Source organism: Falco naumanni, chromosome 13 (assembly GCF_017639655.2).
Source record: "Falco naumanni isolate bFalNau1 chromosome 13, bFalNau1.pat, whole genome shotgun sequence".
Classification (NCBI taxonomy): Eukaryota; Metazoa; Chordata; class Aves; order Falconiformes; family Falconidae; genus Falco; species Falco naumanni.
The window spans coordinates 30,353,325-30,381,050 of record NC_054066.1 but is presented as its reverse complement, the minus strand read 5'-3'; the positions used below and the strand labels follow the sequence as shown (position 1 = coordinate 30,381,050).

At 39.6% G+C, this 27,726-nt stretch overlaps 2 protein-coding genes across 10 annotated transcripts in view; one reads left to right on the top strand and one right to left on the bottom strand.

Moving 5' to 3' along the window:
* HLTF (helicase like transcription factor) overlaps positions 1-16,169 on the bottom strand; it is a 28,586-nt gene extending 12,417 nt beyond the window's left edge. For 4 of the 6 annotated variants that reach the window (XR_005830734.1, XM_040613688.1, XM_040613690.1 and 1 more), the window contains exons 1-18: positions 16,046-16,169; positions 14,511-14,721; positions 13,767-13,933; positions 13,172-13,305; positions 12,064-12,164; positions 11,247-11,321; positions 10,851-11,042; positions 10,621-10,716; positions 8,973-9,021; positions 7,424-7,511; positions 6,642-6,721; positions 5,576-5,665; positions 5,263-5,360; positions 3,787-3,930; positions 2,397-2,535; positions 1,517-1,652; positions 1,008-1,187; positions 444-565 (exon numbers count right to left, since the gene is read on the bottom strand). Coding sequence is in view for 5 of the 6 variants with exons in the window: in XM_040613688.1 (XP_040469622.1) it covers positions 444-565; positions 1,008-1,187; positions 1,517-1,652; positions 2,397-2,535; positions 3,787-3,930; positions 5,263-5,360; positions 5,576-5,665; positions 6,642-6,721; positions 7,424-7,511; positions 8,973-9,021; positions 10,621-10,716; positions 10,851-11,042; positions 11,247-11,321; positions 12,064-12,164; positions 13,172-13,305; positions 13,767-13,933; positions 14,511-14,721; positions 16,046-16,065 (2,122 nt within the window). In the remaining variant the exon portion in view is untranslated. The remainder of the gene's footprint in view (positions 1-443; positions 566-1,007; positions 1,188-1,516; positions 1,653-2,396; positions 2,536-3,786; positions 3,931-5,262; positions 5,361-5,575; positions 5,666-6,641; positions 6,722-7,423; positions 7,512-8,972; positions 9,022-10,620; positions 10,717-10,850; positions 11,043-11,246; positions 11,322-12,063; positions 12,165-13,171; positions 13,306-13,766; positions 13,934-14,510; positions 14,722-16,045) is intronic. The other 2 variants (XM_040613687.1, XM_040613691.1) reach the window with 2 other exon arrangements.
* A 99-nt stretch (positions 16,170-16,268) lies between these two features.
* LOC121096996 (tubulin alpha-3 chain) lies at positions 16,269-27,580 on the top strand. 4 transcript variants are annotated; one of them, XM_040613705.1, is made up of 5 exons: positions 16,534-16,620; positions 24,550-24,772; positions 25,308-25,456; positions 26,338-27,018; positions 27,257-27,580. In XM_040613705.1, the coding sequence occupies exons 2-5, from the start codon at positions 24,652-24,654 to the stop codon at positions 27,551-27,553; spliced, it is 1,248 nt and encodes a 415-aa protein (XP_040469639.1). In that variant the 5' UTR covers positions 16,534-16,620; positions 24,550-24,651; the 3' UTR covers positions 27,554-27,580. The 4 variants fall into 4 exon arrangements, with proteins under 4 accessions (XP_040469636.1, XP_040469639.1, XP_040469637.1 ...); XM_040613703.1 differs by lacking the exon at positions 16,534-16,620 and adding an exon at positions 20,175-23,244; XM_040613704.1 differs by lacking the exon at positions 16,534-16,620 and adding an exon at positions 23,290-23,717.
* The last annotated feature ends 146 nt before the right edge of the window (positions 27,581-27,726 follow it).

Sequence of the window (27,726 nt, the reverse complement as noted above, 5' to 3'; positions counted from 1 at the left end):
AGCCATTCCCCAAAGCTCCTCTACATCTTGTCTCCTGAGGCAAAGAAAAAGATTTGTTGTAAAAGCACTTCCGCAAATTATTACAACAACAGATACACTGCTTTTTAACAAGCTTCTTGATTTTGGCTCTGCTGAGGTCCTCTTTTGGTCATTTCTGTATGGGTTGTCAAAGCTTATTAACTCCTAGCTTTCATAACTACTCATACTTCATCGCTTTTATTCTTATTTGAGTATGTGCTCAATTATCCACTTCTCAAACATATTCAAATATATTTTGGTACAAAAAAACCCCACAAGGTAACAAAGCTAAAAGTTCAATAATCCAAACTGAAAAGAGGGAAGTGGAAGCTAGAAAGCTTGGAAAACACAAATTTGTTTCTGTTCTTGAATACAAAGTGCAAGTCCTGGTTTTGGAAACACAGAAACCAAAAGTATTCACTCACCAGCTGAAAAACTAGAAGATGTATTTATACAAAGACGAGGATGACAACAAAGCTGCCTCAATCTGAGCAGGACACCAAGGATGTCAGCATAGTGAGTTAGTACAGTCCCTTCACTGAAAAATCTGAAAAAGAGTTTGATAGTGTGAAACACTACACCCTGAAGTAACAGATGACATCAAGTGATCAAGTTTAGCTGTTTGAATGATGTTCTGATTTTTCACTTTCCTGTCCGAATATATTTTCTCAAATACTTTTCTGAAACAAGGTACAAAATTATACCAGTAGAAGAAATGCTAATGTGGTGACAAAAATTAAGGCCGTTCTTTATGTATCTGGTATTCCTTTGTGTTTCTCGTAAGGCAGAACTTCTAATATATAGTTCTACAGTAGTCTCTACACTCCACTCTTCAGAACTGAAGAAATGCTATGCTAATCTGCAATTATTAGCTAACAGTATACAAACTGACATGCCTGGCTACTCAAGCTAACATAATCAAAACTTCCAAAACACAAGTTTTTTGTATGAAACTTCAGCCTTCAGGATTAAGAAAGGCTTCTACTCACCCGCTAATAGCAGCTTTGCCTTCCTTCTTCACAGACTGATAAATTTGTCTCTCTTCCTCTGTCAGCGTAACATATTGCATAAGTACTCTACGTTCTGGTAACTCCAAAATGGGTTTTCCTTTAACTTTACTTGTTTTAGTTCTTCTAAGGGTAATACTCCTAATCAGAGACTGCAAACGCCTAAAGTATATATACAGAAAACATATTACCCAGCTGGGATTGGGTTGGTTTGTTGTTGGCTGCCCTGCCCCCTGCCCCCCCGCCCTCCACACTTTATTGCATAAATACATGTTCTATATAAAATCCACGCACAATAGTACAATATAATTTATCAATCAGAAACATTAAATAATTTTAATTATTTAATATTTATTAATTTGAAGTAAAAAAATTGAGATAAGCACTGATGACACAAGCATTTCAATTTTATATGTGAAACACTGATTTGTCACACTGCCCAATCACTGCCAGTCATACTTGTTTACAGACACTCTAGGAGCACTCCATACCCAAGTCCTCCTGGAGCTCCCATTGTGACTGGACGTTGAATTGTTCTGTGCCACCACTCTCGATCAGTGAAAGGTTTCAGTTTTAAGAAGGAAATAAGAGACCACAAATCCTTTACAGAATTCTGGATAGGAGTGCCTAAACAGAAAACAAACAAAGACTGTAAAACCTCAAAGAAACAAAAAAATACAATTTTTTAGTCAAAGGTAAAGTTCTGTGCTTTCTCCAAACCATACACAATGGACAAGGTCTCTCAGAAGTAGATTAACATATCATTAAGTATAATATAGATACTTTTTAAAATTAAAATATTACAAAACATTTAAATATATGAGAAAACTGCAGCTCTCAGTGCCAGGAAGTCTTGGATATTAATCCTTCCATTTCAGCTTCACCAGCAGTGGTCACATCATGATCATCTTTAAATTACAGTTAAGGATCATATACTTGCAAGGTTCCTGGCAGTTTTTAGGATGACTATTATATTTCAAAAAGCTGCTGAGGTTCGGATAAGTATGTAAGAGTGTGAGCTTCTAACCAGACATAACATGCCAGTTCATAGGCAGGTCCCTTTTTACTTGCACTTCCACCAAACCTGTGTATCAAAACTTATTTTAAAATTTGTGTCTACAAACTGAATAATAAAAACAAACAAACAAAAAAATCACTCAAGAAAACAAAATAAGAAACAACTAAAGGGGAAAAAAACCCCTTCATCACTGCTCAAAGACAAGTTTAAAAACATTCCAAATGCATGTGATGCAGGCAAGACATTAACCATCTCCCAGAAAAAGCCGAAGTGGAAACACCAAGTGGGAAACACAAGATGGCATTATACTAAGATGATATGCACTGCATATCCTCTGGTGTCAAATTTTTTACCTGTAAGTACCCATCTTCTGTGTGCCTCCAGATTTAAGGCAGCTTTAGTCTGCTGAGCATTTGGATTTTGTATAGTGTGCCCCTCGTCCAACACAATTCTCAGCCACTTGACTTTGTGTAAAGGGCTGTCACCTCTGATCTGAAACACAGTGATTTTTAAACCTTTGACTCAAATTAAAATACTTTTATGCAATTTGGATTAAGTAAGCTATTAACAATGCCACAACTAATAATGGATAGTATTTATTCACATCTTATTTATTTATCAGCACAGAAGAATACAACTAAGAATAAGGCATTCCTTCTTTTAGATTTCATTATTCCTGGAAAATCACAAAAATGTTTGGGTTGGAAGGGACCTTAATGGTCATCTGGTTTCAATCCCCTGCCCTGGGCAGGGCCACCTCCCACCAGCCCAGGCTGCTCCCAGCCCCTTCCAGCCTGGCCTTGAGCCCTGCCAGGGACGGGGCACCCACAGCTGCTCTGGGCAGCCTGGGCCAGCGCCTCCCACCCTCAGACAAAGAATTTCTTCCTTATATCTAATCTAAATGTACCTTCTTTAGTTCAAAACCATTAGCCCTTGTCCTATTGCCACAGACCCTAACAAAAACTCTGTCCCCATCTCTCTTCCAAGCCCCCTTTAAGTACTGAAAAGCCGCTTTAAGGTCTCCCCAGAGACTTCTCCAGGTGAACAACCCCAACCCTCTCAACCTGTCTACATAGGAGAGGTGCTCCAGCCCTCTGATCATCTTCATGCCCTCCTCTGGACTTGCTCCAACAGGTCCATGTCCTCCTTATATTACTAGTCTTCTCATACCTGAGTATGAGGACTGAACTACAGCAAAAATAAGCGAAGCTTGAAAAGAAGAAAGGCTTCAAAGACAAGAGATATGGAAAATGGATAAGAGAGCATATTAGAAGTTTATACTGTATTTAAAGATTTATCTTCAGGCTTTTAAAATGGCTGGACTTTCTGTGAAAACATCACTTCACAAATACATCTCATGCAATGAGCCACTTGGTTGCAGCCCACATGCAACAGGAACTATGGAATTGTGGTTTTATATACAACACATTCTTTGAATTAGCTAGGGCAAGGCAGAAATGGGAGCCTCATGCCACTGAGATTTGGGGAGATTTACATACTTGCCATCCTCTTCTATCCTTAAAAGGTTCTTCCTTAAGCTGTCATAATGGCAGCCAAATAATTTTCTCTACAGGAGAAATTTTCTCAATAAAAAACTCCCTTTGTTACCACAGTGAACCTGTAAGAAAGTGTGTAAAGCAAAACTACAGCTATAACCTTTTTATTGCCTACCAGAATAGCACTTGAATATACTGTCATCATTAGCCCAAACACCGGGAGTCTTGAACAGTATAATTTACTTACTCCATAATCAGTAGCTAAGGTGTTATATGTTGTCAGTACAATGTCTTGTTCTGAAAGAACTGATGGGTCTTTGCTACGGTCAGAACCATAATGAACATAAATATTTACATGAAAATCTTGATGGATATGTTGTTCAAATTGGTCCTGAAAGAAAAGTTGTCAAAAGTCATCCAAAAGGCAGTGTTACATGGTTGTCAGAATAACGTTCCTGTAAATTGCCTTAACTAAAAACCACTTCCTCTAGCTCTGTGACATTCTACATCCACTTACACAACAAAAGCAATTTGAATTGGGGTTTCTTTTTACCTCTCCAGCCAGGTGAGAAGAGGGACCAGAAGCAGTCACCTCAGTCATTAGTAACAGACACAGTATCACATTCTGATGACTCTAGCTCTACTTCTTGCACAGTATTAATTCACATCTGGATGATATATGCACTTCAAAATTCACTGTTCCTCCCAAACTATAATGGAAGAGCTTTTGTTTTTTCACTTTCTACGTTCATCTTCTCTTTGTTTATTCTTTCATTGTTTATTCACAGCTTCTTCCCCTTACTGGGCTAACTACCTAAGTTTTAACATAAATGACATGACAATTATCAAAGTATTAATTTTAAAACCAGTGTTTATATTCCCCACATTTGTTCTGCGAAGCAAACAGCATACAGTAATCTCAACAGCTGTTGAGATTAAAAAAAAAAATAAATAAATCAACAATTTGATTTCTGAAGCACCAGGCTCAAATTTTTTTTTACATACTTAATTTGGTTTTGAATTGATAAAGTACTTTTTTTTAACACCATTTGAAGTTTCCCAGTTACATGATTATAATGTTTTACCAACAGTCTAAGATTGTTTCCTTTTCTTTCTAATATTCTAACCACAAGACAGCAAAAACTTCCAAATAAAACACAACTTGAAAGTTAAAGATATCCCCTTAACATTTGTGTTCAAAGTGTCATTAAAACCAAACAAATTTAACTGATGCAGAGACAGAGCTAGAAGGGCCCTTCAGTCTGTTCACCCTAGCAGACCTACTCCCACGAATCACCAACAGGATTGCCAAAATACTGAACACCTCTAGTAAATGCAATGTCACATGCATTATCACTAGAGTACAGTATTTTAATCTGAGCATGCAGTAAGAAGGACCTGTCTCCTCCACCTTCCTCAAATGGTTTAAAAAGAGTTAAATCACACAAGTTCCGAAAGTGCCAAATCTGCTTAGTCAAAAGCTGGGAATGGAAAGTGAACTCACTCCATCTGACAGTGGTGAACTCACTGCTCATGGAACCACGTTCTCATTATAATACTACTCCAGTTTCTAAAGGTCTATCAAATTACCCTCCCTTGTGAAAACAGCTTTGTTTCATGAAAAAGGCCTTTTACTACCATGACAGACTACAGAGAATACTATTTCTACAGCATCATAATCAACATGTATCACATTTACACACTAAATCAGCTTAGCACTTACAATCCAACTGCTTAAAACAGACAGCGGGCATACGATCAGTGTTGCTCTGGGGCCATCATCAGAGTATTTCTTCTTAACTGACTGAAAGCTAGCGATACCTGAGAAAACGGAAGTCATATTTAGTGGTGTAACAGTTCACTTCAAAGCAAAGCAGAAGCTTAAGAAACTTGTGGTTCCCTGAAGTCCTTTCTGAATTTCTTCACCTGCACAGCATCAAAGCAATTTACAAAGATTTCAGCTTAAGTCAAATACGTATAATGCTTCAACTTCAAAAAACTCCGAAATTAATATTACCTGTTTAACCCTTCATTACCTTTTCTCTTTGTTTGTCTTTTTAAACAAGTAGATGAAGGTAGAAGAACAGATGCAAAGCCTGTGTCTTCTTGGATAACACAGGAAGCTGCTGCAAAAAGCCAGACAAACAGATTTTTCACACCATGCAGAATATGTGTGTGCATTTATTTTTATGACATGTTTCATAGAAGTCAAACCTGTTAATCAGATTACATTATTGTAATGGAGAGCAGAAGTAGAGTATATCAAGCTGGAAGGGACCCATAAGGAGCATCAAGGCCAACTCCCTGCTCCTCACAGGACTACCTAAAACTAAACCAGATGGCTAGAAGAATTGTCCAGACACTCCTTGAACTCTGACAGGCATGTGTGCAGAAATATAGTATCTTATACATCTATTGCAGGTTATGAACCTTCAGAGGAATGTAGTTTACCAGTCATTTAAAAAAAAAAAAAAAAAAAGTTTAGCACCGGTTTCATGCCAAGTACTTTAAACCTAAAAACTGCTTACTCCGGAGTACCTGTAGCCCTTCATTTTTTTCCCATGCAAAATACTTAGTTCAGTAAGTGACGTGCATTCTTGCCTCTTCACGATCACATTTCAGGTATTTACCACAAAAGATGGACTTGTTTTTTTGAATTTGTTTTTCCAACCCTAGTGTCCTGACAACAAGTCTATGTCAAATTCTAAAAAACTTAGCAATTCTGTTTTTCACCATCCATTTGACCTGCTCATAGCTTGTTACACCACCACTCATTCTGCTAAGGAAACAAACCACAAACACTAACACCTAAAATACTGCTTTTCCATTCAGTAATTTCTAAAGTTTTCTGCTTACAGTTTTGGTTCAATAAAAAAAACAAAAACAAAAAAAAAACCAAACAAAAAAAAGCAAACAAAAAAACCCCAAACAGACAAACAAAAAAACCCCAAAACTCAAACCACCAACAATAAAACCCCAAGGAATTTAGTTAATTACTTTTCCAGTTAATTAGAAATTCTTTCCAGTTTGGCTTCAGAAAGGAAGACACCAGGTGTCACAGTAACCAAATAATAATAAAAAAAAATATTCCTTGCAGCTTACTTTCTGTTTGTTGCAGTAGCCATTCTTCGGACTCTCCCAAGTCACTGCTTCCTGAATATCTGCGTTTCTTGGCTTTATCTCTAAGATATTATCATTAAGAAAAAAAAACAAAACAAAAGCAATGCACAACACCACCACTGCTTGAATTTACATATTAAATCTCAATAGCATAAAGCAAATAAACTTCATATTGCAAATAAGATACTACTGTGATTTGAAAATCTTCTCCTTAGGAGGGTTAGAGAAAGGGAAAACACGGAACACAGAGATGCAGGGTGAATGACAACTCATAAAACTTGGTACAGATTATCACTGAAGTTCACACCAATTATAAGAGGCGGCTAGTGTGTACTGAAAAGGTTCAAACACATTAGTAAGCTTCACAACTTCAACAGCTCAAAGCTGTCTGTCCGAAGCATGGCTGCAAAGTATTTCTTAACCACTTCAAAACCCAGCTGCTACTACAATAAAGATTACTTCACAGCCAGGTTCTTAGATGCCACACACAGATGGTACTAGACACCTTTACTACTGAAGGGGACACCTAAGAATGTAGTCACGCAAGCAACATAGAATAAGTCAATGCTTTTTCAATATATTCCAAAGTGCAACACAGATAGAGAACACATGATAAATCTAAGCACAAGTACAGCATACTGAAAGGTGAGAAGAGAGCAGGAACACTTTTTAGGCTATGGTTAATCATAACCAAATGCCATTATTTTTACTCAAAATCTATGTAGCAAACCAACCATACAAAAAAGATTATTCCAGCTATCTACCTTTTTGGAAGACAACTTGAGTATTCCAACAGAGTAGTTTCAAGCTTCTTTACTTTAGAAACTCCAGGCTCCATCACATTGCTAGAGTCTTCATAAAGAAGAAATCAGTATTTATGAAAAACATGCATTGTCTTCAGCTTGGTTATTGAACATGGGCAATTTGATCATGTACAAACCTTCTTTACAACAACTTTAGTTCTGCATAGGACAAGTACTACTGATACTGCAGCCACAAATGAAAATACTCTTAAAACAATCCTGAATATTTACAAAGTCATAAAATGTGTACTGAGACTGCAGGTAGTCAAAACCAAACTGTCAGGAAAAGAAGAAAAACTGATGTAAGCATTGTACTGTTAACAGTAAGGGTAAAGTTTTATAAATTAGTTTTAAATAATGCTAAATGGTAAAGGGTTGGGGTTTTTTACAAGTCAAACCTTACTTATTAATGATTTCTGCATAAACTAAAAATAAATAACAGCAACATTAACAGAAAAAATGTGGTAACATCACAGATGGAGGGCTGGGGGAGTCATGGGGGACAGTTTTGTTGGGTTTTGTTAAGGTCTTCTATCAAGTAGTGAACAAAACATCACCTCTGTGCTCTGCCAATAATAGCATATCAGAGGCAAATGCGAAAAAGAAAACAAATTAGTACAACAGATATCAAAACTGAAAGCAACAGCACTTGCAGAGTTTGCTTGACGCAGAAAGAAAGTGCTTGACACTCTGGGAAAAAAAATAATAATACAAAAATCTTGGATGCTGCTAGGCATTTCAGCTTTTCTGGTGACACTCATATTGACCCCCATGGAAGTCTGCATTTTCTCCCTTCCAGAGTACTAATAATAATAACTGTCACCAGAGGCAGTTCATACTAATGTGTTCTCCCTGTATCAGTCCCTTTCGTGTCTTTTGTGCTATTAGTCAGGCCATCTGTATTAAAATTCCTTGCATGGGAGGACAGCAAGGGAAAGTTACTGCAAGAAAACTTCAAGCCCCATCCATTTCTTTGGTCATTTTCAAGAGCATGAGTTACAAGACTTAGTAACAGCAAGTATAATTTTTCATATACATCTGTAAATTCCCCTGATACAACCTGAAAACTGCAGGTGTGAAAAAATCCTTCTAAATGCTTGGTATCTGCTCATTACTTAAAAGTATTTTAAAAAAATCCCAAAACTTAATACAAAACCTAATTACAATTTAACTACTAACGTTTACTTTTTAAACAAGATTCTAACAGAAGCATAAGTGCTCCTGGTTTACCTACAAGGAAGGAAAAGGGCAAGCACAATCAAGGCAGAATCCCACTTCCTGGATGCAGTAACTTTCCTGGCAGGATGTAGCTTTCTCACAAGGCACTTAAACTTCTCATATGTCAACTGAAACATCTTTATAAAGGTACGCTTCAAATTCTTCTCTGAGATACTTAGTTTAAACTGTCAAGAGTTTGTGAAGACTAGCACTGAACACAGACTAAGAGTACCCCAGGGAATAACATTAACTATCACACAAATATTACTGGACTTTTCATAGTTCGCTTTACCTTTACATAGTCTGCGTCCAACGTTGTTCATGGTGTTAGTACCAGGTACCTATTGAGGAATGGAAACTTTCGTACTTTAATGTAGTAACTGGAAAAAATGCCAATAACGTTATTACACAAATCTGACCAGTGATTAATTACTGCTCTGAAACATGACAGACTTGTTCAGTGGCAAGTCAGACAGGCACTTAAAGGTGCTTAAAAATCTATACAAAAAGCTATACTTTTTTTTCAGTAGCCACATACAGAGTTCAAATGAAACTGTCAAGAGGCAGAAGGAAACTCAGTCTACACAGCTGCCCTAGAAAGAAAACAGACAAATAACATTCCCCGGCTGACATTCTGAGGTCAAACACACAGCATTGTTTTGGTAAATTTAAACAAGAATGGTAAAACGAAACAAAACCTCCAGCATTAATACTGTCAGGGTATACTTACATAATAAATCACTTAATCCTATCACTATTTAGTTTATTTCATCATCTTGAAAAACATGTCATTACAAAAGCAAAAAGCACTTGAACTACACCACACAAGAAGAGTTTGCACATTGGTATTAGTTCACTAGTTGCAGTTTCCCCTCCTCTCCATTTCAAGTATTTGGCAACAATACAAACTGAGATTTATTCATGTACTTCATACCAAGGTGCTCTGCTTGCTATTTTGGTTGTTTCAGGCACTTCCTTCAAACCACACAGGAACTATGTATGCACACCCCCAGAAAAAAACACCACTTCTATTTGTGCAGTCACAATTTGCCTATAGGAGAAATTTATAATAACTTTATGCCTTCATAAATTCTTCCTTGGGAGTATACCTAAGTATACACTCCTAAGATAACAGAGTCTACAGCTCAGTTATATACTCTGAAGTAACACAGTTCACCTACCTTCAACTAACCTACCCCATTCTTCCTCTTATTTGGTGTACTTGAGTAAGTGTCATGGTTTAACCCGGCTGGCACTCAAGCCCCATGTAGCCGCTCACTCAGCCCCCCCTCCCCCAGAGGAATGGGGAGGAAGATCAGAAAGGAATGTAAAATTCAGGGGTTGAGAGAAGAACAATTTAATACATAAAGCAAAAGCCGCACACACAAGCAAAGCAAAGCAAGGAATTCATTCACTGCTTTCCATAGGCAGGCAGGTGCTCAGCCATCCCCAGGAAAGCAGGGCTCCATCACGCGTAACTGTTACTCAGGAAGACAAACACCGTAACGCCAAATGTCCCTCCTTTCCTCCTCCTTCTTCCCCCAGTTTATACACTCAGCATGACGTCCCATGGTATGGAATACCTCTTTGGCTGGTTTGGGTCAGCTGTCCTGGCTGTGTCCCCTTCCAGCTTCCCGTGCCCCTCCAGCCTCTCACTGGCAGGGCCCAAGGAACCTACAAATCCTTGATTTAGTATAAACATCACCCAGCAACAACTAAAAACATCAGTGTCCTATCAACATTGTTCTCACACCAAATGCAAACCACAGGACTGCATCAGCTACTAAGAAGAAAATTAATTCTATCCCAGCTGAAACCAGGACAGTACATTTTTCTACAAAACGTACAGAAAGTTCACCATAAAGAAAGTTACTAGCCACAGGTTTTTTGATGAACCACTCTATTAACTCTGTTAAAACAATCTTTTTCTTTCATCTCACCTCATAAAACTTATCACTTGTGATCTTTTCAACAGGAAGAGGCTTGCCATCTTGAAAATTTGTGAGAATCAATGCAATAGTAGTGAGCGTTTTCCCCTGTGTAACAGAAAAGAATCCCGTATTTTCCACAGGTTAAAATGAACCAAATGACCAACCAACCAAGAACCACACACATGTTATTTACAAAAAAACCAAACACCAAAACATTAAAGCTTGGGAAGTATTATTACCAGTCCCATATCATCAGCCAGTATTCCTCCAAGAACATTTTCAGGTCGCTGCTTTTCTGCAAAATTTGTAAGTATATTGTAATAGAAGTTACTTCTCTTTTCCCAAAACGGTGGCAAATCATTACTGTTCTCACGTGAAACCATCCAGGCTAAAGCCTGCTTCTGGTGGGGAAGCAAGGGCGTGCCAACAGCCTGCAAATTAAAGAGCTATGTTATACACTATTCTCATATTAAATATGATGTTCCATTTTTGCAAGATTTTTTTTATAAAGTCCTTTATATCTACTGAAGTTTTTTCGATTCAAGCATCCCTTGTGCCCAGACAAAGCTGAATATGCATCTAGATGTTTAAGTATTTGTATTTTTAAAGAAAATGGTTTCTAGCTTAAGAAATACCTCTGCTCCTTCCATTTCACAAGTTTTATCATCTTCCTTCAGATCCTCAAACAATTTGTCAAATTCACTTTTAAGCTGCATAAATGAACACAAAAAATTAAAATGATTGCAATTAAAAATAACCGCGCTAAATAATCAATGACCCTATTAAATCACAACTACCTGTCATATGGTAATCAGTATAGACAGGTCTACCACTTTAGACTTGATTTACTGGAATATGTTTGTTAGCTACTGCTATATAAAAATTAAGTTCAGTCTTTCCAAGACAAACACAGGCCAATACAAGCAGAGGCTTGAGAAGGGATGGCTAAATATATTCACATCCTTGTGCAACACTCACTGAAGTAACTATTTCACTCTAATTTGAACAAGCAAACAAAAAGCAAAACCAAAACCAAATCACCACCCAAGCCTTCGCATATCACCCTGGGCCAAATCTGAAGATAAAAGACTGGAAGTCTGACTTTACTTTCATTTGAGAACTTAACATACTTGTCATCTGGTAAAGCACTGGGACAGAAAAAAGAAAACACACCACCACAACAACGTAAAAAAAAATAAATCACTGACCAATCAAAATCTCCCAAAATTACACAGGACCCAAGGCTGTCACAGCTAAACCACCTGCTTACAGATAAAAAAAATGAAAAAGTTCAAAAGTTGAAGATCAATTCAAAGTGAATCTGTCATTTTGAAAGGAAAAAATAAAAGCGAGGGACTTCCACTGCACAAGCACTCTTTCATTAATGGAAAAGTTAAAGGTGCCCACTAATAAAATTCCAACTTCCAGGTGTTTTTAGTATGAAATGCAAACCTGGTTAGTCGTCAACTGCACAGCAGCATGAACCGGAGCATTGTAACTTGGACCAGCTCTCCCAGAAATCCACTTTGATCCAAAACCACATTCTGAACCTACTTGCCATTAAAAAGACAGTATTTTGAAACACAGCAGTATAACAAGTTCCCAATCTCAGCCTTCACTGGCTCATGAGTAGCCATAATGACCAGATTGTGGGCTATAAGACAGTCTCTTTCATCATTTGTCTTTTAGCCTCGATTTATCCTTTACTTTGAATGGGCCACAAAGGCTTTCCACAAAGCTTTGCAAGGCTCACAGGCAATGAGCTATGGGTTGGGATCCTTCGAGATGGCAACTATGTTTCTTAAAAATTTTTGTGTTATATGAAATTTGAATTGGTAACAGTATGATGACTGGTTACACAAAATGATTTTTTACTCCAAACTCATCTTCTGTCAACTATGTGCAATAGAACCTCTAAGATAAAAGCTGAAATCTTGCTATGTGTACAACAGATCTATCCCTTGCCAAGCATTTATTTCTGTATGCATCCTTACACCCAACTACCACTGCTTCAACAAAGCCTGGTTCCAGGAGCACAGATGCTTTTTTTGTGAGGCTGGTTCTGCAAAGTATCAGGTCTGCTGAGCTTATTTGTTCAGAGACATCTCATCTTTATTTGCTCACACCTCACTAGTCAGAGACACATCTTAGGATCTCCTAAAAGGCAGCACTGTCTCTGAAACCTTCACCCTATGAAAGGATTTAACCTGTTTTGTTTAAAAAAACCCTTTTTTTCATGTCTGGAGAAATGCAGGGCATCATTAGAGATTTAGGGAACTTACAGTTCACACTGTATCTCTGAGGTTGCTCAAATGCTTCTCCAGTTGGTGGGAGGTAACATAAAAGATAGGACACAAAAGTATACTTCTTATGCAGTTTAAAATTAATAGCTGTGGCCTCTGCATTTTTCCCCAACTAAGTTAAAAAAATGACTAAAAAAATCACTTTGTGAATGACAAGATTATGACAAGGATTAAGCCCTTAAATGTTTCTTGCAACTAATGGCAACTTGAATCTGAATATTTTAAAAAGGAAAAAAACCCAAAACTTCAAGACTTACCTTTCAGGGGGAGAGCCAATTTAAATCCATGCCTTTTCAGCTGATCTAGCACTATTTCCTTGTTTTCTTCTCTTCCCCAAAAGCTCATTTGTACAGGCATGGTAAAGGCATTTTTTGCTCCATAAGGGACAACCCTGATAAAAGGCAGAAAAACACCACACAGCAGTAATCTTCTAATCACTTGATTTTTTTATAATAAGCCTTGGTATTCATTCAGCAAAAAGTGTCCCAAAGTGCTTATTTTCATCAAAACCCAGAAGGTTCCAGATAGGTGTTAGTACTCATACTGTATAAACCTTTTATACAAACCACCACATGCAGTTAATCTAAGAGTTCCACTACAATCTTTAAGGAATTTGGTCTTACTGTTGTCTCTACATTTTATCTTAAATGGGAAAGAATGAACTATACACAAGTAATTCAACAGAAGAATAGAAGAGTCTGAAAACATGAAGCTTTAATCATGTTACTAAGAGCTGTCACTTCTGTCAAAAGAGAACACTTACAAATAGTTCTCAGAATCTGCAAGCATAGCAACAAAAAATGTTTCCATTATTTATATTCATAGAACCAAAAGCATAATCTTCAAACTTACCCTTCAACTACTGCTAGTTTGTTGTCCATAATGCCTGCCAATGCTGCTGCTAGTTCTTTTTTTATATGGCCTACTTGGTCTCCATTCACATTATTTACTTTCACTGCATTTTTATCATAAGGATTATTGGGCTCCCTCTGAAGTGCAACCATTTCATTGTTATTAACCTAACAAAGTAAACCAAACAAATGTCAAAACACATTCATTTAGTTGCAAATTATTTGCAGAAATATTTAATGTGCCATTTACTTAAGTATTGTGAAGCTTAATTTAGTACAGCATTCTGATCAGTCAAATAGCCTAGTGTTTATTCAAAATACCTAAAGTGTTACAGAAAGGCTACCTGACAGATGTCAACGATTGCAAAACAATTCCTGAGAGCAAGAACTACCTTCAACTAACACATTTTGTAAGGGAACAGACATCCCTTTTTGTCAATGTAAAGAGTTCTAAGACCTATCTAATTTCTTGTTTTCAGTCACTTTCACTTGCCTTATGTGGGTGAGCAGCTATCAAATAAGTAACCCAAATTTGAAAGCTTGCTACTTTAATCAAATTTTGATTTAAAGTTTTACATTAAGTATTACCCATGAAGGATGCTGAATACAGCGGGGGGAGGCAGGGCAGATTATTAAAACTGTACTCGGTCAAAAGTTCTAGGAACTTTTGCAATTTAATTAAATGTATTTTTTCTGAAGTTGACAACAACTTTTTCTCCTGCTTTATAACTTATCATGCACTTACAATCCCCGTGTAGTATCGTAACCCAACAACACTTCCTCGCAAAGTTCCGTAAAGGATAGCCATGTCTGTGTCCTCCTCTGTTCCATAAGTGTCGCCTACAGAGAGGAAGTCTTCCAATCCAAGACTGGAGTAGAAGTCCGAAGAGGAAGAAAGGGAATATTTTCTCTCTCCTCTGCAGTTGTTATACTGAGAGCCTCCTCTTGCATAATCTCTGCAGAAACGCAAATTGTGAAATATTTAATACAATAATAATCATAATCACTGAATTATTATTTCCTTGTAATCTATTTTACCCCTTTATATAAGACTACCTATAAACAGCAGTTTTACAATTTTATTCAGGTAATATTTACCTGTAAACATTGAAACAAAGAAACACAGGAGAAAACTTTGCCACTTTTTAACCCCAAATGAATTAGTTTAAGCCAATTACAGCAGAGTTGACAACTTAAGGGACTAAACTATGGTATTTGTGCATTCCACCCTACCTTCCCTCACAGGATTATATTTGTCAACAACCGTAAGAATTCTCCAGATGTAGTTATATCTCAAATTATAGCTGGCACAGAAAAACTCAATGTATTTTCTCAAGACCAATTTTCCTCATCTAAGAAGACAGTTAAAAAAAATATTCTGTAAATTATTAACTCTCTGTAACTTCCTGCCTATGCCCACAAAGGTTGAAAGGCTAAAATAAGCTGTTCCCTACCCCTACATGTTTATTAAGCCTGACTTCACATCCTCACCTCTATTATTAGCAGTTACAATGAACTTCAGACATAATCAGTAACTCCAGCTCAACCCAGGTAACGACACCATATATCTCTAATGCGAACTTCCCTAGGCCAGGCTCCTGTTTGGTGAAGGCATGTGCCCAGTAACCCACATTATTATTGCACACTAGCAGATGGAAACATCTCTGGCCATGCATTTAATGCGTGCTGGAGTGAAGACTGACATATTGGCAGTTGTTTTAACAGTAAAATCTCAATAGAGTTTCAACCGATACATAATTACCATGTCCTTTGGTGAATCCCAAAACTACCCTACTGTCTTGCTGGATTAATGTGAGAGTACTGCCAATTAAATAATTAGTTTCCATTGACTAGTTGCTCAAAGCTTGGCATAGTAAGCTCTGGTTTCCTTCGCGAGCGATATCTGAAGCTAGGGCCCACTCGCCGCCCCGCGCCCCGGCGGGACAGGGCAGCCGCCTGCCCGAGAGGCGCCCCGCCGGGCCGACTGCCCAGGGGCCCACCAGAAGCCATTTTGGTACTGCCCCGCGGAAGAGCTCTCCGGGAGCCCTGCTAGAGGCCACATGCGCGAACAGCTTTGGCACCCACAGAGGCGAGGACAAGGCCAGGACGGCGGCGGCCCCGAGTCTCTATGACAACCACCCCAGTTGGGCCCGCCGCCCGCCAGCACCTCGCCGCCCGCGGGGCCCGCCGCGAGCCGGCCGAGCGCAGGCGGGACCCGCCGCGATGCAGAGCGGGACGGGCGCCTCCCGCCTGCCGCCGCCACACCCCCCACCGTCTCACTTGAGGAGCCTCCGTGACATGGCGGCAGCTGGGCCCCCGCGGCCCGCAAGGCGCAGCGAGCGCTTCCGGGCCGCGAACCCGCGCTCCGCAGCCCGCACCGGCGACCGCCAATCCCTGCCAGGGACGCCGTAGGCGCTGGCCAATGAAGACGCGGGGCGCCAGGAAGAGACCGCTTCTGCCTCGCCCCTCCCCGGCCGACAGCCCCATCCTCCGCCGCAGTGACCCGCCGCGGGCTCCCGGCCCTGCCGGCACCGCGCGCAGCCTTCCTCAGACAAGTGGTAGCGTTAAAACAGTCCGTTTAGAGCGGTAGAGAACCATTAACCGCAAGTTACAGACAATGCCGTGTTTACGAGCTTGCAAAGACGCCAAGAAGGCGAAAGAAGGCACAAAAGGCAGCGCGGGAGGGTGTCGGGGGTCATTTCCGGGAAGTGTGTCTCGTCAGAAGAACCTGACTAGGGAAGTAGTGTCTGGCACGCTGAACAAGGTAACGCGGGTGGTACACCACCTCAACAGAAATTATATGTTGTTGAGAATCGCTGAAGTACCTACATGTGGACTCATCCATCACTGCCGAGGTCAGTGATAATTATTAAGCATTTAATAAAAGCCTTTTGCAGGACAGCCTTTTTTGCCAAATACTTTCACGTCACTTAAGTGAAAGCAGTCAAGTTTCCTACAGCTTCTCAAAAACTGCAACCAAATGACCTATAATTTAAGTCACATACTTGCTGTAACCAACAACAGATGAGGAAAATAAGATGTTTTCTTCTTCATAGGTCTACTATTAATAATAATAAGTTTTAAAAGCTTCCTTTGCTATAAACTGAATGCTTTCACTCCATTAACTGAAAAGTCACCGAGGCAGCCACTGTTACCCATTGAAAGAAATGTTTTGCCAAAGGGACTTACCAGTTCCTAGATAATTCTGGATACTAGATGAAAGAAAATGATACCTTTTTATCTAAAGGTGCAGGTTAATTAAAAAAAAAACAAAAAACAAAAAGAAAAAAACCACCACCCACAAACAAAAAAAACACAACAAAAGGAAACCAAATCCCTGCTTTTCAATTACTTAACCCTAAAACTTTGCCAGCCAAGGATAGAGATGATCATCAGAGCAAGCTGTCCCAGCATTACAATCTGACGTATCTGCTGTATAAATTCACTGGCTTATAATAGACTTGCCAGACTAACTGTCGGAGACAAAGGCAGTAAAAGAAAACCCAAATTGTTAGATTGATTTTTGACAGAATTTTCTTCTACGTGAACAGGTCATTTCTCCACTTTACATTTCTACAGATATTGCCATAAGTCCTAGATAGTTTTAAAACTGACTTCTTATATCTTTTAGAAGCCAATTTGAACTTCCGTCTACAGATATCTTTCAAACAGAAGTGTAGTTTTCTAGGCAAGACCCTGTTTTTCATTAAATTACTGACACATTCTCACAGACGCAGTGGTTCAAGATGGGAGCTTAAAATCTGTCCGTGTACCTGTTCTGGTCAGTGCAAATTTTGCAAGTCACAAATACTGAAATAAAACTTCTACTATAGCTTTTACAATTAAAGCTATATTTTTACAAGGAAAATTATAATCACACAGGATTCTAGGAAACTATTAATAATTAGGCTTCTGAGAAAAATTACGATAAAACATTCTCCCATAAGGATCTGCACATTCATTAAACCCAGAAGTGACAAACTGAGGCCATTCACAGTAATTTTCAAAAAGAAGCTCTTTGCAAACTGTACTGGTTCCTAACTCAAGCAATGCATATGGCAGACTGGAGGGAATCCTACTCTTGAGCAAGCCAGGAGACCTAGGAAGTAGTCCAACACTGAGATTCCAACATCCACAGGTTCATGAAAACCTACAACAGAGAATGTTTTGCAGTCCTAAGACTTGCAGTTCACTGCTCTCTCTCTTTCACACATAACGGATATTTACGATTGCTACACATTTGAACGGGAACAATTTTAAGTATCAAAAGCCTTCCAGAAACAAATACTTTTCTTTACTCATTTATACTGTTTACTATCCCCATACTATTTCTTTATACTCCCCACCCCCTCTCATTTTTCTTCTTCCATACAAAGCCTGTGAGATTTTTGTAATCTTCTCTTGAAGACACCAGAAACACAGACTTGGTCATCTATAAATAGCATATTTTAGTGTGATTATTTTCCAATCTGATATGGTTAATACAGCTGAGGACACAAAGATCAGCACACACCATACCCTATAAAAGGTTAGGTATAGCAGCTTATAATCCTGCCTATGTTTTCACATGATCTGTATTTTCTGCATCAGGAGTTCAGTATCTCCAGACAAAAACATCTGGCAGCGATGGCATTATCAAGTCCTTTCAGATTTTTTTTCTAAGGGACTCTTGAAGAATAGATGAAAAATGCTGAATACACAGTCCCTCTTAGAGGCTCTACACTACAGCCGCTATTTTGGAGAATTTACTTTCTCAGACTCGTTTCCTAAAGTGAAAGGAGTGGTCTACAATGATGCGTCCTACGCTCAGCATTTTTTCCGTCATTACCATTAGATGGCAATGCTGCATAGGCCTATTTTTTTTCTCTTCTGTGCCAGTCATTGCTATTATGAGTGGAATAACTGCCTTTTAATAAAGGTTTATATCCACGAAGAGTCAAGGTCAAAGACCTTCCTGACCTGTCAGACTAGAGTAGTAAAGATGTACAAGAAATTCTGTAACTAAGAGTATATAAAGCAGTTTGGGATGTATAAAAGCACAGTAGGAAGAGTTGAACAGAGTCACATCAGTTAGTGGTAAATAGATAATTATAGAGTTAAATTTAAGTGTTATCTCGGCATATATCTGCACAACTATTTCCAGCAGAGAATAGAATTAATGGCCCCACAGAAGTTTTGCAAGTGAAATGTGGAACATAGCTTTGTGCAGAATTCTAAACACCAAAGTTCATGAGAATGAAGTTTGATCAGCTTTAGTTAGGCAGTTACAGGCACAAAAAATGTGACTTATGAAAAGCCTGAGAGCTTGGCTTACCTAACATACTAAGACAAAGATTGAGAAATTGGGCATGATTGACTTTTATACATAACAGAGCAAACCACAGAGAGGGAAAGGATTATAACCCAACCAAAATTGTTCACAAGCACAGATGGTTGTTGTGGATACTCATACATACCAGAATACATACAGACCAGAAAAAAATAGAAAAGATACCAACATGAATAGCTGGGTTCTAGATAACCCTTCCAGAACAAATGAGACCAAAATAAAAGGTTATCAAAGAGATCAATTTATAATAGCAATTCTGTTGCATAGCTTCCTCTGTCAGCAGGGAACTGTGCTCAAAAAGTCCACATCAGTGACATACCAGTAAATGTAAGAAAATTAGTTGTAGAAGAATGGCTGCAGAAGCGTGGCCTTAGAATCTCTGAAGATCTGCACAATCCAGGCCTGGTATTAGAATAGGCCTGTAATCAGAATTGTGCTGAAGTTAACAAGAAAGGTAGCCCTTGAGCTATTCTTGAATCCTGAGACCAAGTAATTATGTTGTGCCAACAGGCCGTGGCTGTAGCAAGCTACAGCTGCTGGGAAAGCAGGTGCAGGGCCAAGAAAGATAGGGAGCAGTATGGGAATATAGGGAGTAACAAACTACAAGGCTGAAGCATAACAACACAATTAGCTACATGGATAGAATGCTTATTTTAGTCATGATAATTAAGGGTGTGAGAACCGCGTGCGCTTAGAGACTAATAACCAATTATATTTTTGCTTTATGAATATGCATGTGTATCGATTCTATATAAGTAATGTTAGTAACTAATAAAGTTGAGCAAGATTCATAACTCATATTGAGCGTCTTCTTGACTCCGGTGAACCCTTCTCCCAACAATTAGTAAATCCCTGCAGTTTGATGATGGAGCTCTTGCTTTCCTGGGGATGGCTGAGCACCTGCCTGCCTATGGAAAGCAGCGAATGAATTCCTTGCTTTGCTTTGCTTGCATGCGAGGCTTTTGCTTTACCTATTAAATTGTTCTTCTCTCAACCCTTGAATTTTACATTCCTTTCTGATCTTCCTCCCCATCCCTCTGGGGGAGGGGGGAGTGAGCTTGTGGCTGCATGGTGCATGAGTGCTGGCTGGGGTTAAACCACGGCAGAGACCCAATATAATAAGGGCATAAAGTTTTATTCTAATACAAAGTCTGTCATCCTTTACTACTCCTGTGTATTTCAGGATTCAAACACACACACACGTAGAATTCAGATGCAAATGCACACTGAGCACATCTCTCTCAGATGTAAGCATCAAAAGAAAAACAGGAACACTGAAGCTAAGGGCACTATCACTTTCAGAAATGTGTACGTATCGACTTGCTATATTTTGATTATACAAAGACAATGCTGTCTAAAAAACCTCAAGGTATTGTCCCTTCAAAGCTTGTTTGCTATCCTGCAGGCACTGAGGGGCCAGTCCAAAAGTGGCTACCTTTGAAGTATTATCTATCTGTTATATATACTGAAAACCACCATCTTTTAAAGTCACCTCCATAACTTCTTCAGAAAAGCTATTCTCAGAGAGATCTGCAAGATGATACTTGATTGTTTTCATATAATCCAATGCAATTTTATAGGGGTACATTTTTATATCAGTATATGAAAAGTATTAAAACTTAAATTATTAAGTATCCTTATACTATTAAATCAAGTATATGAAAAGCAGAATATAAAGAAACCTTAATTTTAGTAGGTTATTCATAAAAAGAAGACCCCAAAGATAAGAAGTATGAACTGTTCATAGGCAAATATGTCCCCCCCATCTTTTTTTGTGTTACAAACTAAATACAGGATTGCATTCAGCTCAAGGATTGTTTCAAGACTTCCCAGCACTGTAGGCAACCTATCATTTTCATTGTGTCCCTTCCAGAAAAAGGAAAGGGATGGAGCAGGGACAAAAAGTGATGGTGATAAGCCTAGAAGACTCAGGCTAGTTGCCCCAAAGGAAAGACGATTCAAAGGAAAGATACAACTGCTGTTGCTGCTGAGTGGTGCTGTCTTTGTCTCAGAAAGGGCTTCTGCCCAACAGCTGATTCTCCTATGGTTTTCCAGGCTTTAAATGACTTAAGCTAGGAATTTGTGCAAGAAAGCACCAACACGTAAAGCTTGCCCTTCTAATGAAATGCTTCTGTAAAATAGTTTGAGCACAGATGCAGGTTTTTTCCACTCTCAAGAGAAATATAGCAACTTATGTACTTCAAAATGGAGTTACAAGTCACACAAGAAAAAGCAATGGTCATGTGAATGTAAATCAGCATAAAGAAGTAGGCACAATAATGAGCCTGGCACCTTTAAAAATGAGGACAATAAGTAAAAATAAACAAATAAACAAAACCCCCAAACCAAAATGGGCCAATTTTCAAATTACTTTGGTTTGTTTCTCAAACTGCATCTTAAACAGACTCCTTAGTCACTTCAGTCCTAAAGATAAGCTTCACCAACCAAGAAACACCAACATCACTCACAGAACCAAATTCTCTTTGATTATGGCAATCTTCATTACAGGCCTAGGCCTTTCAGAATAATCAACCTGTACACCTATCTCTTAAAACTCTGCTGTTCTGGGCTTTAAGCTAACTGTAAGGCTAAAGCCAAATTTCAACCATATAACTAGGTCATAGGTCTCCAATTCAATATTCCATAGTGGTATTGACCCCATAAAACAGAAATTTAAAATGGTAAAAATGCTCTTGTTGGATTCTTGAGTACAGCTGGGAAGGAATCTATTTAGTAAGAATATGGCCATATTTGCACCAGCTCCTGGGTATAAACTGCATTTCTAAAGAGGTTAAAAAAAAAATCAGAACAATAGCAGGAACTGGCCATTAACCTTGGTGTTAAGTTGCTTCACTCCCTCAGATGTAGCTTTAAATGCAATTGGTTGTAAACTATGGAAAGCCTTGTATACAAATTGCATAAAACTTGCATTGGAACAACTGAAATCTCATAGAAAAATACTCTAGCTTTAATCTTAAATAAAACACCAACAACACAACACTACCGAGTTTTGTAGTTTCTCTTGAAAGGTTTTATTTTCTCCTGAAACTACAGATACATACCTTCTATTTTGCAGAAAAACAGAACTTAACTACTCCCAGTAACCCAAAAATCAAGCCTTGTGGGCAGACCTGAAACAGAGAATGTCTTCTGCTCAGCACAGCTGTTGTTTTTTTTTTTTTTTTACACACAGAGCAAGGATACAATTTACAGGAATAGAACGTGATAAGGCCGACATTTATAACACATATAATTTATTTCCCCCATTTCAAATTTGAGGCAGCTCTCTTTAAAATGAAGTTTTCTTTCCAACTTTCATTCACTCTGTCATAAAGATAATAATCTTGACTGAGTATTTCTATTGTACAAAGTCATTAATAAGCTATGCTCGAGAAAAAAGAAAAAAGGGGGTGGGTGGGTGTAAAAAAAGGACTATTTGATTGTAGTATCTTCCTGTCCAATCTTGTCCAGAAGTACACGGAAAAAAATGAAGGCTTCTAGCTACATTTCTTTCTGTGCAATTTCTGTCACCATGTTAACTGCCTGTGGCAGAACTAATGTTACAGGAAATAATCTCTGCTGCTAGTCAAAAAAATTCATAGAGCTTTTGCTGCATTTTGTGGATCCAATCTCCTGCTCCAGCTTCATGTACCCAGCAGGAAAATCCTCCATGCAGGAATGCTGCATGGGGAGCACCGCAGGAGGCACGCTGACCACTGGAAAAGATGTAAGTTTTGACAGGAAGGCAAAGGGGAAAGAACCTTGCCTGTGACATGGCTGCTCCTGAAAGCAGATAAGGGTGCTCACTTCAGCTTCGAACATCTAGCTGCACCTACCGGCTACCAGCCTTTTTCTCGCGAAGACATTTCCAGGCTGGCCGAGGCCACCCCTCCCGCCCGCACAGCCGCCTTCCCGCCGCCTCCGCGCTTTATCGAAGCAGGCGGCAACCATCACCCCACGTGGGGAGAAGAGTGCCCTCGGCTAATCAGCACTCTCCGCTCGCCTCCAGGCCGGCCCGGGAACAGCCAATGAGAAGCCAGCACGCGAGAGCGCGGGGCTCGAGGCGATTAGCCGTCGACAGTTGGGGCTGTAGGTCCGGCGGCGGTGGCCGTGGCGCGGTTTGAGCACCTTCGCTTAGCCAGCAGCCATGGTGGGGAGCGGGGTCGTCGCGGCCGGGGCGGGGAGGGGCTTTTGGGAGCGGATCCCCGTGGCGAGGAGGGGAAGGGTGTTTGGGAGCGCCTGTGCCTCGGCACGTCTCGCGGACAGTCTCTGCGTGAAGTCCCCGCGGTGGCAGCAAGGCAGAAGGGCTGGGGAGGAGGGAAACTGGCGTAAAAGTTAATGGTTCAGAGAGGCGAGGCACAGAAACTTGAAAGGCGTGATCGCTGAAAAGCAACGAACGTCTGTCCGCAGCGGGCGCAGCGCGCGCGGAGCCGTGAGGGGCGGACTGATACCTGCCGCAGTCGGCGGAGCGGTGACGGCGGACAACCGGATTCTTCCGCCGGGCTGTGTTGCCCCGGCCCGGGTGTGCGGCGCGGCCGATGGGAGGGGCGGAGCGGTACGGCCAGGGCGCGGGAACAGGGGCCGGCGGGAGAGCTTTGGAAACCGGTTGCCAGCTGAGCAGCAGTAAGCACACAGTGTCGCTGGCGAAGGGCTTCTGACATTACCGCGAGGGTGAGAGCTACAACATGGAATCGAGGGCACCAGTTCTGATGGAGCTATCAAGGAAACAGGGCAGAGCAGCCCAGACACCCTACTACTTCTTTTCCACCTCTGCTTTTTCCTAGATACGCTGTAACAGTAAGCTAGAAAAACAGATTATTTGCGTCTTGGGTGTAAGAGGAAACTAAGGTATTGGAGAGGTTAAACATTCATGGCACGGTTGCATAGAATCAAAGGTGCTGGCTAAAAGTGAGCAGATGACATTTGAATGGGACTCTCAGGTGATTTCACAGAGGAACTCAAAAATGTATGAATTGCCAGGGGCTGGATATCTCTGTGCTTATAAAGGGAAACATACTAAGTGGTCCTGTGCAGGAAAGATTCTTGCAACAGTTACCTGGTACATGATTTGGCAACAAATCAAGGAAATTTGGGGGTATTATATAAAGAAGTGTTCCAGAACTAAAGGAAGGTTTGGGCAGATTATTAACGGTAAGAGTATATGTGCGGTATGGTAAGGTATGATGAATAATCTGTATTCAGCCTACGTGTGGATAGAAGCTATGTTGTCTTTAAGGTCTTGCAATATCTCAGTCAGCCCAGGTCAACTAAGGTGAGTAGTCTTGCCAGCGGCAGACAATTTGATCAGTTTGACTGTTACTCGAGCAACCAGGGAATACTGCAGCAGCAAAAGATCATGGAAAGATATGAGCCACAGATAGTTATTGTGAAAATAAAATGTAGAAGACAGGGTAGTTCCATATCTCTTTATCCTTGTTCTGTTTTCAATTTGCAGCGTGAATGCCTATCTGTCCATGTTGGTCAGGCTGGTGTTCAGATTGGCAATGCATGTTGGGAATTGTATTGTCTTGAACATGGGATCCAGCCTGATGGTCAAATGCCTAGTGATAAAACTTTCGGAGGTGGAGATGATTCATTTAACACTTTCTTCAGTGAGACAGGAGCTGGTAAACATGTTCCCAGAGCAGTGTTTGTGGACCTAGAGCCAACTGTAGTTGGTATGTACCCAACATTAAAGATCTTCAGTGTAAAAGTAAAGATGTCCTACAGTCTTTTTAGTTTGTTCAGACTGCTATAGGTTTTAAAAGTTGTGTGTCTGCATGCCATTTTGACATTTGAGGTTATTGTTATTTGAAAGAAACGTATGCGCTTTGGAAGGAAATAATGGTCTATAGGTAACAACATTTGGAAAACAATAGAACTTTTTACGGTCTGGACAGTCTTTCTAGACTGCTGCACTGCATCCGGTTTTGGTTAATTGCGATCCAGAATCTTGTCTGTAACTGTAAGGGAGTTTTCTGAGCGACCTCTGTGTTCTCAGGTACAAATACTGTTTTGTGAGTTCCAAATGTTTTCCCCTAAACAAAGGGGGTGAAGTTGTGCCCATCTTTTAGCCTAGTCAGACAAGCTGTGTATAGGCAGGGATGCTGTCTGTACTCTTTTGAACATGTGCACTTAGTGTGTAGTCGCTAGGTAGTACACAGAGAGCTGAATAGATCAAATGTATGTTTATGGTATTTTGGTTTTTTGTAGATGAAGTGCGTACAGGCACATATAGGCAGTTATTCCATCCTGAGCAGCTCATTACTGGGAAAGAAGATGCAGCCAATAATTATGCCAGAGGCCATTATACCATTGGAAAAGAGATTGTTGATTTAGTGCTAGATCGCATTCGCAAACTGGTAAGAAAACTGCAAGTCAGTATTTAAAATAATTGATACAGCTCTATAGCTATCTATAATGAGATGGTTTGCTGCTTTTTGCCCAAAGAATTTTCTGCATAGTTGATTGCTTAAAACAAAACTTTTACCTCCTCTCCGCCCCTCCCCCCCCCAGTTAAATAAAAATTCAGTCAGTAAAACTTGGAAGTTTTTAGGCTCTGAAATACCATTATTTGAAAGTATTTTAAGGATACCTCAGAAACATATTATAAAAGCCTTAAACAAATGTAACAACATTGTGGGGGTTTTGCTTTTTTGTTTGTTTGTTATTTTCAGTTTGAATCATGCTATTGCATGTCACATGAAGTATTTCTAATACCCTGAACCTCAGGTTTTCATTGAATGCTTAGAAATTTTAGTTCTCTTAATTGTTTTATTTATCTTGATGTTGCATTGTGAGAAACTCATGTAGGATGATATGAGTCAAAGTGAAATAGCAATTGTCTATTAAAAATTACAAAAATAATAACAGTTGTTTTCAACATCTGATTGGTACTTGCTCAAAGCTGGAATGGGAACATAAACAGATTGTAAAGCTGTAACTCAGCTGTAATTTATAATAACTTGTCAGTGCCGCACAGCTGCTCTTGCTTACGGTAGTATTAAAAAGGCATCAAAGACAATTAAGCAGGTTTTAAACACTAAAATAATTGTATTGGGAAAAAGTTATGCAGAGGCACTTGTACCTTTCAGTAAAAGACATGCAAGAAAGAAGACCACCTTTCGAGAATGTTAGGTTTTTTATGAAATGCTTTTGAATGATTATTTTAATACTGCTTTCTCCTGAATCATCAATAACTTTTTTTTTTTTTCCCTCCCACTTTTTTTCCACCGCATTATAGGCTGATCTGTGCACAGGACTGCAAGGTTTCCTTATCTTTCATAGTTTTGGAGGAGGCACTGGTTCAGGGTTTGCATCTCTGCTCATGGAAAGGCTCTCTGTTGACTATGGCAAAAAATCTAAACTAGAGTTTGCAATTTATCCAGCACCACAAGTGTCCACTGCCGTAGTGGAACCCTACAACTCAATTCTAACTACCCACACAACATTAGAGCATTCCGACTGCGCCTTTATGGTAGATAATGAAGCCATTTACGATATATGTCGTCGGAACCTTGACATTGAACGTCCTACTTACACCAATTTAAACCGATTAATTGGGCAGATTGTTTCATCCATCACAGCTTCGCTGCGTTTTGATGGAGCCCTCAATGTAGATCTGACAGAATTTCAAACTAACCTTGTTCCATACCCACGAATCCATTTCCCCCTGGTGACATATGCCCCTGTAATCTCCGCTGAAAAAGCATATCATGAGCAGTTATCTGTGGCTGAAATCACCAATGCTTGTTTTGAACCAGCCAACCAGATGGTAAAATGTGACCCTCGCCATGGCAAATACATGGCCTGCTGTATGTTATATAGAGGTGATGTTGTTCCCAAAGATGTCAATGCCGCTATTGCTACTATCAAGACTAAACGTACCATTCAATTTGTGGATTGGTGCCCAACTGGATTCAAGGTAATTTAAGCAGCTTTTTAAGTGCTTGATGTTTGAATTACTAGGAAGTGTATAGTGTTCAGAGGCAATTGTCATAGTACAATGTTTTCATGTCCCTGCTAAATATTTTGATGAAGTGCAAAATAATAACTGTCAACTATTTTATTTGCTCATAACCATGGTGATTTTTGATTGTTAACAGAACTAAGTCCTTAAGCCTTAGCACTCATAAGGAAAGTTTTCATTTGTTTTCTTGAAGGTGGGCATTAACTACCAGCCTCCAACTGTGGTGCCTGGTGGTGACCTTGCAAAGGTGCAGCGGGCTGTGTGCATGCTGAGTAACACAACTGCTATTGCTGAAGCATGGGCTCGCCTCGACCACAAATTTGATCTCATGTATGCTAAGCGTGCCTTTGTGCATTGGTATGTTGGGGAAGGAATGGAAGAAGGAGAATTTTCTGAAGCCCGGGAAGATCTGGCTGCTCTTGAGAAAGATTATGAAGAAGTTGGCATAGACTCAGTAGAAGAAGAGGCTGAAGAAGGAGATGAATATTAAGAATGCTGAAGTCTGGAAAAAATTATTTTTTAAAAAACCCAAAACACTATTGCAGGACTCTGTTCACTTGTTTGATTGCTCTCAAATAAAGTTTTAAAGGTTCTACCTTCTGGTTTTTTCTTTACTATTATGCTGAAGTCTGGAAAAAAATACTAAAAACCACAAAACACTAT

Bases quoted from the DNA above. Each gene is read 5' to 3' on its own strand.
- LOC121096996 (XM_040613702.1), top strand. From the start codon at position 16,383: ATGCCGTGTTTACGAGCTTGCAAAGACGCCAAGAAGGCGAAAGAAGGC. The intron at 25,457-26,337 runs GTAAGAAAACTG...ACCGCATTATAG, and splicing joins TAGATCGCATTCGCAAACTG to GCTGATCTGTGCACAGGACT. The intron at 27,019-27,256 runs GTAATTTAAGCA...GTTTTCTTGAAG, and splicing joins GGTGCCCAACTGGATTCAAG to GTGGGCATTAACTACCAGCC.